The 12,493-nt window shown below is 41.7% G+C and overlaps 1 protein-coding gene across 1 annotated transcript; it reads right to left on the reverse strand.

Moving 5' to 3' along the window:
* Positions 1-981: 981 nt before the first annotated feature.
* Positions 982-2,268, reverse strand: LOC148035760 (histone H3.3-like). The gene is made up of 4 exons (XM_087679002.1): positions 2,083-2,268; positions 1,849-1,925; positions 1,617-1,707; positions 982-1,509 (listed from the first exon to the last, which is right to left on the reverse strand). The coding sequence occupies exons 1-4, from the start codon at positions 2,152-2,154 to the stop codon at positions 1,339-1,341; spliced, it is 411 nt and encodes a 136-aa protein (XP_087535128.1). The 5' UTR covers positions 2,155-2,268; the 3' UTR covers positions 982-1,338.
* Positions 2,269-12,493: the final 10,225 nt, after the last annotated feature.

The following is a 12,493-nucleotide window of genomic DNA, read 5'->3' on the forward strand; positions in this document are numbered from 1 at the left end:
GCGAGCCACCAACAATAAGAAAAATGCAAAAATAACAAGGTACAACAACATATACAAATACACAATAAGTCATAAAAAAGTATTATTTTTGGAAAATAAAACCTCACTAAATATAACAAAAAAATATATAACTATTCAAAATCATGATCATTGACTTGGAACTATATAAGTATACATATTCTCCTATAGAGATTCTCCAAGAACTTCACTAAATACAACAAAAATATATATAACTATTCAAACACATCATTGACTTGAACTATATAAGTATACATATTCTCCTATAGAGATTCTTCAAGAACTTAAACATTACATCTCAACTACAATCATACTTCACTTTAAAACACATCATGTCTAAATATACACAATAAACATGCAACATTTATATATATAATTTCATACTCCTTTACTTAATTGTATATGTTAAGTTCATTTTAATCTTCCTAATATTTATGGGACTTTAAATTTATATAAAAACTTCTTACATCCAAGTTCTCTTCAAAAATATTATTTGCACAATAAATTGTACCTTTCATCTTAGTCGAATGTCTCTTTCATCCAAGTCTTCATAACATTTATGCTTCCCAATATTTTAGATTACATAAAAGTTTATATTCTAAAAATGAAAAGCCCAAGTAGTTCATGTTGATATTCATAGGCTTCTATGGACTTGGTAAACCATGAAAGTAGGGGACATGAAATATATTGTGCACCCCTATAGAGAGAGAGAGAGAGAGAGAGAGAGAGAGATTACTTAAGTGCAATAATTTCTGTTGTGTGGTATTGTTTTCAACTTGAATTATGTAAAGTCGTTGCTTAATGGCTTTTCCACTTGGAAAAGCATGGTATTGCTCTCTTTGAACTTTGCTAATTCGTGACAGCACGAACGCCGAAAGAACAGTCGACCAAACTGGAGTGGTGTGCACAAGCGCAAGCATATGGTGCAGTGTCGAAACACATTTTATCGACGAGAGAACCAAATTAAGAGTAATGCCACCTACTTTTTCAGTTCTGTATTATCTCTGTTGAGAACACTCGGTAGAAAAGGGGGAAACCGTCTCTCATTCATAGCACTCTGATAATATTAAACAAACCCCTCAATATAGAAAGGGACGACAGCTGTGGCAAACATGCCTTTCAAAAGCCAAGAACTCTCTCGGTTTCTGCTTCTACTAGGCCATCTTTCCACTTCACACAATAATATTTACAGTCCTCTATCTGAATGCGTGCCTTCATGGCAAATATATTTACAGTCTGAATGCATACATCTCCTAAACTAATCTTGTCCATGCTCACAATTCTGATGCAGACGAAGGATGTGTGATTCTGGGGGGCGAATCAGGCCCTTTCCCCTCGAATTCGCCTGGCTAGTTGCATGTCTTTAGGCATAATGGTGACACGCTTCGCGTGGATTGCACAAAGATTTGTATCCTCGAATAGTCCCACCAAGTACGCTTCCGCGGCTTCTTGTAATGCAAGCACAGCATGACTTTGGAAACGGAGATCCGTCTGCAATCATAGACGCAAGATTGGGAGAGACATTACCAAACAAGTAATAATATGGAGGATTCTCATGAATAAAAGACTTCGGGGGATACTTTCAAACGTCAATGTACCTTAAAGTCCTGAGCAATCTCTCTGACAAGCCTTTGAAACGGCAGCTTGCGAATCAGGAGCTCCGTGCTCTTCTGATACTTGCGAATTTCACTACAGCATGCAGAAACAGATCAGTGAAAAAGCACACACACACACACACACACACACACTCTCTCTCTCTCTCTCTCTCTCTCTCTCTCTCTCTCTCTCTCTCTCTCTCTCAGAGGAGAACTTTAACAAACCCTAGCTTACCGTAGAGCAACAGTGCCGGGACGATAGCGATGAGGCTTCTTCACTCCTCCGGTGGTAGGAGCGGACTTCCGAGCGGCCTGTGCCAAAAATTTAAGAGCATGAATCCTAAGGCTTCCATATTGAATCAATAGAAACCCTAACGGACTAGACACGGTATATACATGCAGAAAGTAACGATGAAAGAAGAAGAAGAAGAAGAAGAAGAAGAGAAGAAGTACCAGAGGAAGAGGATACCTTGGTGGCGAGCTGCTTGCGCGGAGCCTTGCCTCCTGTCGACTTGCGTGCGGTTTGCTTTGTGCGCGCCATCTCTCTCTCCCTTTCTTACCCCTCCCTCCGCCTGTCTGTCAGCCTTTAAGCGCCGTGTCTCTTCGTATTTCTCGCGCCTTCTCTCTCCCCCTCGTGATGAGAATTGTACCTTGGAAATTCAAATCCTCCACAGGTATTTATACTGCTACGGAGGTTGGGCCGGTCCTACCAGCCTTAACCGACTTTGTGCGACCTAAGCTTCTTCCCGAAGCTTTAATTTAATTAATTAAGAAGAACAACTGCTTTCATCCATTTTATACGTCACCGTCGTGAAGTCCCGTGTCACGATTCCACAGACACCTGGACATTACAAATATAGCGTGTAAAATTAAAATCTCAAAAAAAAAAAGCTAGTGTTGTGTAAGAGCCGCGTCGCACCCTCATTCTCAAGGGTACTAGTCACCCTCATTCTCAAGGGTACTCTCTCAATAGATATGTGCCATGTCGAAAAAACTTGGACTAGTAATCATTAATGGGACTACCCTCGAGGATACTCTCTAGACTCTTTGTAGTACCAAGAAAGACCCCGATGTTGGACCTTTGAAATCTTGTAAGTGTATGGCATTGCAAACACACACATATAATGGGATACTGAGAACCAGCTCATGCATGTCTATTAGCTTGTGCACATCAATAGACATGCACATGTCCTTGCTCTTGCTTTGAACAGTAAGAATTTTTCTATAACTACATAGCCCTACAACTTTGTAAAAGTTTATCAACATCTATAATTAATTAAAGAAGAAATGTGATAAGGATAATGTGTTATACTTTCTAGAAGCATAGCCCTACACTTGCTATAAACAAGGATAATTTTCGCTTTTACTAGACTTCAAAAGGTCTAATTTATGCCTTCATTGTATGGCATGGTCCTAAACCTTCTATTCTATATTATTTTAGCTATAGGTTAGGGAAACTCTGAACCTCCACAAGACCTCCTAAGGCTACAACTCTTGCCGAAGCTATCCCAAAACTTTCAACTTTAATTTTTTTTAGCCTCTCTCTCCCCCCCCTCTCTCTCTCTCTCTCTCAATAGGGTGGTCTTCGATCTTCTATCTATCTATACTACATTATTTTAGCTATAGGTTAGGGAGGTCTCGAACCTCCACAAAATCTCCCGAGCCTACAACTTTTCTTGAAGCTATCCCAAAGCTTTCGAATTTGAATTGTTTTAAATCTCTCTCTCTCTCTCTCTCTCTCTCTCTCTCAACCAAGTGGAAGGGTGAGCCAATGTTGGGCATTCCAAAGGCTACAAAAAAATGAGTCACAAGGTTAAAGAATTTCATTGACAAGGTGTGTGAGCATTGAAAAAAACAAGTGTCTGGCAGGGCATAGAGCTAGCTCAAGTGAGCAAAGTCGAGTGAGAAAGTGGAGTGGAGATGGTAGACTAAGCCAACATGCCACATGAGAAGAAGAAGAAGAAGAAGAAGAAGAAGAAGAGTGGTTTTAATGTGGTAGAGAGAGAGAGAGAGAGAGAAACATTTACGTGAGATAAAAAAGGAGAGAGGATTGATCAGAAAAAATAGAGGACACACTCACACACACATGTATATAGTAAATCGAACGTGTGTGTGTGTGTGTGTGTGTGTGTGTGTGTGTGTGTGTAGAGAGAGAGAAAGAAGATAGATGAGAGAGGAGATACACACACTCACGCATAGATACACACACACATGGAAACAAAATGTGTGTGTGTCTCACAAGAGAGAGGGGGGAATATTAAGAGAGAGGGGGAAGAGGGAGGATTGGAGATGGGAAAAGAAAAGAATATTGAGATAGAGAGAGAGAGAGAGATAGAGAGAGAGAGAGGAAAAAAGAATAACACTTCTACCAATGCACCTCTATTAATACTTAATGGTGGGCCTTAGATTGAATCAAGGGCATAAGCATAGCACCAACTTGTTAGACCCTATTGGACCTTGCTTGTGCTAGGGACACATGTTATGGTGGAAAATTCATTAGGCACAATGGCAGATGTGGAGAACCTTAATTAGTTATATATTCGTAATGGACAGGGCATAAGCATAGCACCAACTTGTTGGACCCTATTGGACCTTGCTTGTGCTAGGGACACATGTTATGAGGGAAATTTCATTAGCCACAATGCAGATGTGGATAACTCTAATTAGTTATCTATTTGTAATGGACCTTTCTTGTTTGCACATGCTAAAGCTACTCGTTAGATAGAATTTGATATGTTTGATTCTAGGGGCCATCCACTTTTTATTGCCACCTCAATGTCAATCTACAACCTAGACCCCTTCATATGCCAAAGGTGAGAGAGAGAGAGAGAGAGAGAGAGAGAGAGAGAGAGAGAGAGAGAGAGAGAGAGAGAGAGAGAGAGAGAGAGAGAGAGTGTGTGTGTGTGTGTGTGTGTGTGTGTGTGGAAAAAGAAATGTTGAGAGAGAAAGAGAGGGGGGAGGGAGGAGTGGAGATATCAATAATAATAATATTGAGAGAGAGAGAGAGAGAGAGAGAGAGAGAGAGAGAGAGAGATTCACCAAAACAAGTGTAGCTCAGTTGGTTAAGTTTACATGTGCGGCCAATGAATTCATCTACTCTAAGTTGAGAGCTAAGCAAAAGAAAGAGACAATTGTCTCGATGGAAGATAGGAATGGGGTCCTAGTCTGTGAGTAAGGGTTTATTTCTCGAATAAGAAAGACCTATCAGCAATTGTATGAGAGGAACCCTCGATGGTGGAGGATTATGAGCGAAGGTTGCATACCTTCTTGACTAACACTCTAGCACGCATCATGCTTGATCAAGCAATGCTACTAAAGAAACCCTTCACCTTGGAAGAGATCAAGGAAGTGGTGTTCATGTTCAAAACAAGTAAGTCCCTTGGACCTAATGGACTTCCGGTAGAAGTGTTTTAGAAATTGTGGTTGGTGTGTGGACCTGATTTGGTTTCCCTAGTCAATCATGTGAGGAAGGTTGGACATATGCTAGAGATAATAAATTAGGGAGTAATAAAGCTTGTACCTAAGTTGGCAATGAAGTTTAGACCAATTTTTGTCAATTTAATGGCTACTCTCTTTAGAGGAGCCTTTGCTACTGTTAACATTAATGGTTTTTTTTCTTTTCCCTTTGTGTTGCGCAAGTCCATTAGGCAAGGATGCCCACTGGCACTAGTGATCTTTGCCCTTATCATAGATCCCCTACTCCATAGAATTGACATGACCATTCAAAGAGGAACCATCAAAGGACTTCCCCTACTTGATGGTTCCCAAGCGGCTACCTAGTTTTTTGTCAATTATAATGCTTCAATTATGGAGGCTACTAAAGAATCAATGACCCATCTTTTGGACATCTATTCTAAGTTCACATCTCTCAGCATCTAAAATCAATCAGACTAAAACTAATTTTTTTCCCTCTCGTCGAGAGAGCTTGACCTGTGGATGATGCAACTCAGCTTTCGTGTTATAAAGCTTGACAAAATGGTGAGATACTTATTAGGAGCACCCATTGGGGTGGGGTCTCTATCTCTCGAAAGTTCCAATGGTTTCTCAGTAAGTTTTAGAATAAACTGAGGGATTCGATCTCCCTTTCATACTCCTTCTCAGGCCGATTGATGATTGTTAAGAGCATGATTACATCATCAGTGGGGCTATGTAGTCTCACACCTAGCCTACAATAAATTGGCTTGGTCTAAAGTGGAAAAGTGCGAGATAAAATTTTTATGGCCTTACAAGGATAAACAATCCCCAATGTAGATCAGTTGGGATGTCCTTATGGAGCCCAAATTGAAAGGTGAGAAGGATCAAAGCTTGCTTGGATGTGTGACCAGGCCTTCTTTATTCAAACTGTCACTAAAAGAATAAAAAATAAAGTGACAATGACGGGCACCCACCACCTACAGTGTGCAATATCACGTAGTGTCAATGTAGTGATACATAAGCGACTAGGCGGAGGCGCCTTTACCCCCAACAACCTCCCACTTAAAGGCGAATATGCCCTAGTGAGGAGTGAAAAGAAAAAAGAAAAGACGGTACAATGTACACATGTACAATAGGATGAGAAAAAACGTCATCTAATCTAATGCCCATCAATCTCTTAAGAAAGGCAAAGCACTCAGTAGTGAGGCTTTTCGTGAGTAGATCTGTAGGATTTTCATTAGTGGAGATCTTGATAAGGTCAATAAGACCTATCCTCCATGACCCCACGTATGAAGTGATACATCACGTCAATGTGTTTCATCTTCGCATGGAAGTCCAGATTCTTGGCTAGCTAAATAGCACTCATAGAATTCGAATGCAACATAGGTATAGCATCAATCCCAAGGTCATGAACCAAACGGCCTAAGCATATGGCCTCCTTGCACACCTCGGTGGCTGCAACATACTCGACCTCATTGGTAGATAGAGATGTACACTTATGAACCCTGGACATCCAAGAGACAGCACCTCCATCATAGGTGAATACATAGCCAGAGTGGACTTTCTACTATCTACATGTCTTGCATAATCGAAGTCTGTGTACCCACAACTCTTGTATCTTGGTTGCCATAGTAAATACACATATATGTTGTTCCCTTCAGGTATCTCATGATACCCTTCACGGCATCCCAATGCTTCTTGCCAGGTGTAGCCATATAGCATACCACAACACCAACTACAAAGGTAATATCTCGACGAGTGGCTATCATGGCATACATCAAAATGCCCACAGTTGATGCATAAGGGATCTTGGCCATCTTGGCCCTCTGCGCATCTGTCTGCGGGGTAATCGGCCTATGAGACCTTCACATAAGAAGGTAATGGACAACCAATAGGATTTATATCCTGCATGTGGAAACGCTCAAGGACTTTATGAATGCACTCCCTCTGTGAGAGGTAGAGTAGTCCCTGATGCCTGTTGCGCTTAATGCGCATACCAAGAATGTGAGAGGCCTGTCCCAAATCCTTCATCTCAAAGCTCTTCTTTAGCTAAGATTTAAGAGCATCCAGCTCATCATGAGCTTTCCCTGCTATCATTATATCATCTACATAAAGTACCAAAATAATTAATGAGCCATCACGGGCTTTCTTCATGTAAAGACACAAATCCATAGTACTCCTATTGTAGCCCTATGACTGCATAAAGGCATCAAACTTATGATACCACTCCCTACATGCTTGCTTCAAGCCATAAAGACTTTTCTTCAACTTGCACACTAGGTTGCTCCCTGCCAAGTTCTGCAAAGCCCTTAGGTTGCTCCATGTATATCTCATCATGCAAATCCCCATGCAAGAATGCAGTCTTGACATCCATTTGATACATGTCCAAGTCAACTTGTGCAACTAAGGCCAAAACCAAGCATAGGGTGGTCATCTTGACCACAAGAGAAAAGACTTCATCAAAGTCAATTCCATGCTCTTGTTTAAAACCCCTAGCAACAAGTCTTGCCTTATAAGCCGGCTTGGGATTTTCAAGGGATACTTTTCAGCTTATACACCCATTTGCATGGCAAAGCCTTCTTGCCCTTAGGCAATGCAACCAAATCCCAAGCCATATTCTCATGCAGGGAGTCCATCTCAAACTGCATAGCCCTCTTCTAGGAGTGAGTATCACCCTTGTGCATAGACTCATGATAGGTGAGATGCTCTCCTACATTTGTAACCAAGACATAATGCACTGAGGGCTCAAATCTATCAAGGGGAATGTCTATCTCTAGTAGTACCAACTTCCTGGCCATGTATACCAACTATTGCTGCAGGCTATCCAACTGGTTGTGCAAGAGCACATGGCTCCTCTTGGAATATAACCCTGTGTATCTCTACCACCTTCTCAAGCTGCCTTTGCATCTTATATTCATGGAAGACTACATCATGGCTGCAGATGCCTTTCCACGCTTGTGGATCCTAGAGGTAGTAACCCATCTCGCTTGCATCTCCATGGCCAAGGCAAATGCATTTGGCACTCTTAGGATCCAGCTTACTATGCTTGTCCTTGGGCACATGGCAGTATGCCTCACATCCAAAGACATGTAGATGTGCATAAGACGAAGGTTTTCCAGTCCATACCTTGTCTACAACCTAGAAATCTAAACCATTAGAAGGTGATCTATTTATGATATGTACAACTATACCGATTGCCTCAACCCTAAAGCTCTGTGGTAGAACTACAGGGCTAAGCATATTGCATACACGCTCCTGGATGGTTCTATTCATACGCTTAACCAAACCATTATGGGGTTGGGGTATAGGGGACGGACAACTGACACTCAATACCCCTTTCATCACATAGCTACTCAAAGGTGCGTGACATATATTCTCCCCCATTGTCAGTCCTAAGGCATTTCAACCTATGCCCAATCTGGTTCTCAACCAATGCAAGCCACTTATGAAACACAGCCAATATATCTAACTTAAGCTTAATGGGATAAGCCCAGATTTTACACAAAAAATTGTCAATAAACATCACAAAATACTTTGCACCACCCATAGACTGACATGGCATAGGCCCACAGACATCCGAATGTACCAATGCTAGGGGCTCACTCATGCACGTCCTACCAAACTTCTTATGCATATTCCTAATTTGTCTACCATAAAGGCAATGCTCACATGAATCAAAACATGCATAGTCAAGGGGGGGTAAGTATTGCAAACCAGAAAGCATTTTCATTCTCTTCAAAGACATATGGCCCAAACGAGCATGCCAAAGAGATACATGTGGGATGGAACCCACAAACAAAACATGATCAATAGAGGATCCATCAACTACAAGAGGATAGAGCTACCAGCCTTGGCACCTCTAGCAAGCACAAGTCTACCATGCTTGATTTTCCAAGCAGAATCTCCAAAATGAAACATGAAACCCAACACCATCAAGCTACCTTGCAGACATAAGATTGCATGTAAGTGCAGGTACATGACGTACATCTTGTAACATAAAAGTACTGCCAGTAAAGAACGGTAGCTGAAACTACAGCCATACATCCCCAATGCCAACAATAGCAAGTGACATGTCATCACCCAAGCAAATTGAACTAGAGATAGTGCGATAGGAGTGGAACCACTCACGGCATGGTATAACATGAAATGAAGCACCAGAATCCAAAAGCCAGCATTACGCATACATAGAGTGAACCTTAGTCAATGGCATAGCATAACAAGAACTAGCTGCAAGTATGTACTCCCCATTGGAGTCCTTAGTCTGCATGACATTTATTTCATTGATTTTCACATTGAATTTTGCAGGTACCATGCTACGATCAAAGGAAACTTCCTATACTTTGTCTTTTCCCTTCTCTTTGCACTTCTCATTGTGCAACTCATGACACTGTGGACGTATATGACCCTTCTTGCCGCAATGATGACATGTCACATTAACATTTCTCCCATAAGACTTGCTACACGACTTACCCTGTAACTTAGACCTAGACTTCTGTGAGTCTCTACCACGGTCATTCTTTCCATTACCATCTCTGCCTCTAATAGTCAAAGCATGCGACACACGAGAGGCATCCAAGTTCTTATGGTTGATCTCTTCATGCAGAAGAGCACTCTCTACATAAGGCAAGTTTAAAGTAGTAGCAGGAGCACATAAGGCAGTGCGGAATACATCCCATGACTCAAAGTCCCAAGCAAAAACAATGGAGTGACCTCATCATCGAAGGTGATGCCTTGCGAAGTCAAGTTCTTGAGAATAGGATGAAGCTGGCTCAAATGAGCATACATCGTCATGTTCTCATTCATGCGGAGGTCCATAAGTTGCTTCAATTAATACATCTAACTGGCTAGACTTTTCTTGTCATAGAGATTCTTGATTTTATCCCGAATTTGCAAAGCACTCTGTGCTTCCTCAACCACATTGTAATGCACCTATTCAGTGAGAGACAAGATGAGGGTGGACTTGCATAACTCATCAAGCTCCATCCATTCGTCATCAATCGTAGTTTTAGGCTGCTCTCCATGCAACCGTAGTGGTTTTATCTGCGATTTCTGCACCAATACCTACCAAACTTGGCTCTTCCAATAGGCATAATTCGTACCATCAAGCTTAGTGATGTTGAAGATAGCAATGGTGGAAGAAGATGCCATACTACAAGCTGAAACAATGCAAACAGTTCAAAACTGCTTGCTATTTTCTGCTGTAAACAGCCAAAATACCACCAAAACCAAGGCAAAATGACCGCAAACTGATAGCTAATGATACTACCCACCAAGTACCATTAAGAGTACATAAAATCAGGATGATTCAGCATGAAAGATACATCACAATCCATGCATAACTATTTGCTGTAATAAATTACAACCAGGTACAATGAGAGCAAACTGTAGGCAAAATCAATGCACCAAGTCAACCACTGACTGCTGTCAAAGCCTAACCAGCATCAAGTGGGCATAAATCAGCATGTGACAGTCATATGGACATCGAGCAAACACCCAAGCATGTTAAATGAATCCGTCAGTAAGCCGACACACCCCCTGTGTAATAGGGCAAAGTGTACACAACACTGGCAAGACGTGACACAAATAGGTGTATGCTCAGGGAGTGCAAAGCCCAAATCAGCCCAAGTACATCTGTGAGGACCACGACATATCAACCATGCAACATCCAAGTGAAGATCCCAATCTCAAGTATCTAAATGCTCAAGTAGCATAAACCCACCTGTCAAGCATATCAAGACGCTCCCATTGGCACAAAAGATGTAAATGTCAAGCTAGAAAGCTCAAACAAAGCATGTAAGAGTGCACCAATGACATGTGTCCAAGATCAAGCATCAACGAGATATCCCAAGTACTACGTAGGTCGTGTAGCATCCATACATAGCATACATAGACATCAAGTACATCCAAAGTGTAACTCTAGCAAGCCAAGAAATAGCCAAACTAAGCTCCAAACGATCAAATGCCAAGCCAAAGCAAGGCTTAGTAGCATCCAACTCCAGGCAATGTAACAAGCATGTATAGAGATGGCATAAGCCAAGCATGTCAAGACCAGTCAGACATAAGTGAGGTATATGCCAAAGTACATCCAAAGACGGAGATTCAACTACTACAAAGTAGAGCTGAAGCTCAACCAATGATTCGAAGCAATATTAAGCTCAAAATCGATCTCGGATGATCAATACATCAAAGTACATCTCCAAATCATGTCCCGATTCCAAGATGCATAGGCAAACATGAAGTAATAGGCTTCGGCCCACTATTGCACATTAATGATTTACTATTCAAAACTAAGCAGATAGTTTCTCAAATCAGCAACAAATGAGTGTCATCCATTAGGCATACATCCACTAACATTGGGCAAGCATTACATAGTCATACGGGCATGAATTGGTATAGGAGAGAGCTCTAATGCTTCAATAAGCTTTAGTTGCAGACATAACCAGGCATGTTGTTGTAGATACAGTCAATGTGGAGCTCAATATTAGTGCCCAAGACCTCTTCAAGGCTCAAAACATGCAAAGTTCATTACCAAGAATGCCACAATGCTTAAGGAAGCAACCATGATTATTAGCAAGCGAGAGATGAGTTGTCCAGGGGTTGCCATAAACTGGCACAAATTCACATTGGAGGGTGTTGTTACTTCTACTGAGGCCATCCAAGGTGAAAGGGGGACTCAAGCATGAGCCAATGAAGGCCTAGTGCAAGCCCAAGATAGCTTACAAAGGCTGCAGGCAAGATATGGTGTGAACAAGCTCCAATGGTGGGAGCTATGGCTGCCCCTACTCTTCCAAAAAATAGTTGTATATGTGAACTTCAATGAAACCTTGAAGAAAATGAAGAAATACCTCTAATGCAGTGCCCTAAGGGTGCCCAAAGGGGTTGGCAAGGTGTTTGGGAAGTCGGGCATGACAGGAGCTCGAGAGAGTTGGCTATGGCTGCCGGGAAGGAGACCCAATGAGTGTAGGTAATCAATAGGAAGCTGAAGGAGTCATGAACCAAATTGGAGTGCTTGAGCAACCATGCTTTGATACCAATTGAAAGGTGAGAAGGATCGAAGCTTGCTTGGAAGAGCTATGGTAGGAGAGTAAGAGCAAGAAAGAGAGAGAGAGAGAGAGACAAAATGGGAACTCCAACAGTCACAATGCATGACTAGGCCTTTCTTTATTCAAAATGTCACTAAAATAATAAAGAATAAAGTGACAATGACAGGCACCCACCACCTGTAGTGTGCAATGGCAGGTATTGTGAGTGTAGTAATACACAGGCGGCTAGGCGGAGGCGCCTTTACCCCCAACACAATAATGAGAGGGAGCTGGACTTCTAGACTAGAGAACAAAGGTTTTTAAAAGCCTGCACATGAGTCTACTTAAGAGGATTGACTCTAGCCAACTATGGATGACTATCTTGGAGAGGTGAATTACATCTGCAAGAAACAAAGGTATTGTGTGGGATGGTGCCAGTTGGCA

Source organism: Lygodium microphyllum, chromosome 5, assembly GCF_053477565.2.
Source record: "Lygodium microphyllum isolate KBCC chromosome 5, Lygodium_microphyllum_v1.1.10, whole genome shotgun sequence".
NCBI classification, from domain to species: domain Eukaryota; kingdom Viridiplantae; phylum Streptophyta; class Polypodiopsida; order Schizaeales; family Lygodiaceae; genus Lygodium; species Lygodium microphyllum.

What these genes read in the sequence shown, in the direction of transcription:
- LOC148035760 (XM_087679002.1), bottom strand. Translation starts at nt 2,154, where the DNA reads ATGGCGCGCACAAAGCAAACCGCACGCAAGTCGACAGGAGGCAAGGCT. An exon ending in GCAAGCAGCTCGCCACCAAG is followed by an intron (nt 1,926 to 2,082) that starts GTATCCTCTTCC and finishes TTTTTGGCACAG; the next exon opens with GCCGCTCGGAAGTCCGCTCC. An exon ending in CCCGGCACTGTTGCTCTACG is followed by an intron (nt 1,708 to 1,848) that starts GTAAGCTAGGGT and finishes TGCATGCTGTAG; the next exon opens with TGAAATTCGCAAGTATCAGA.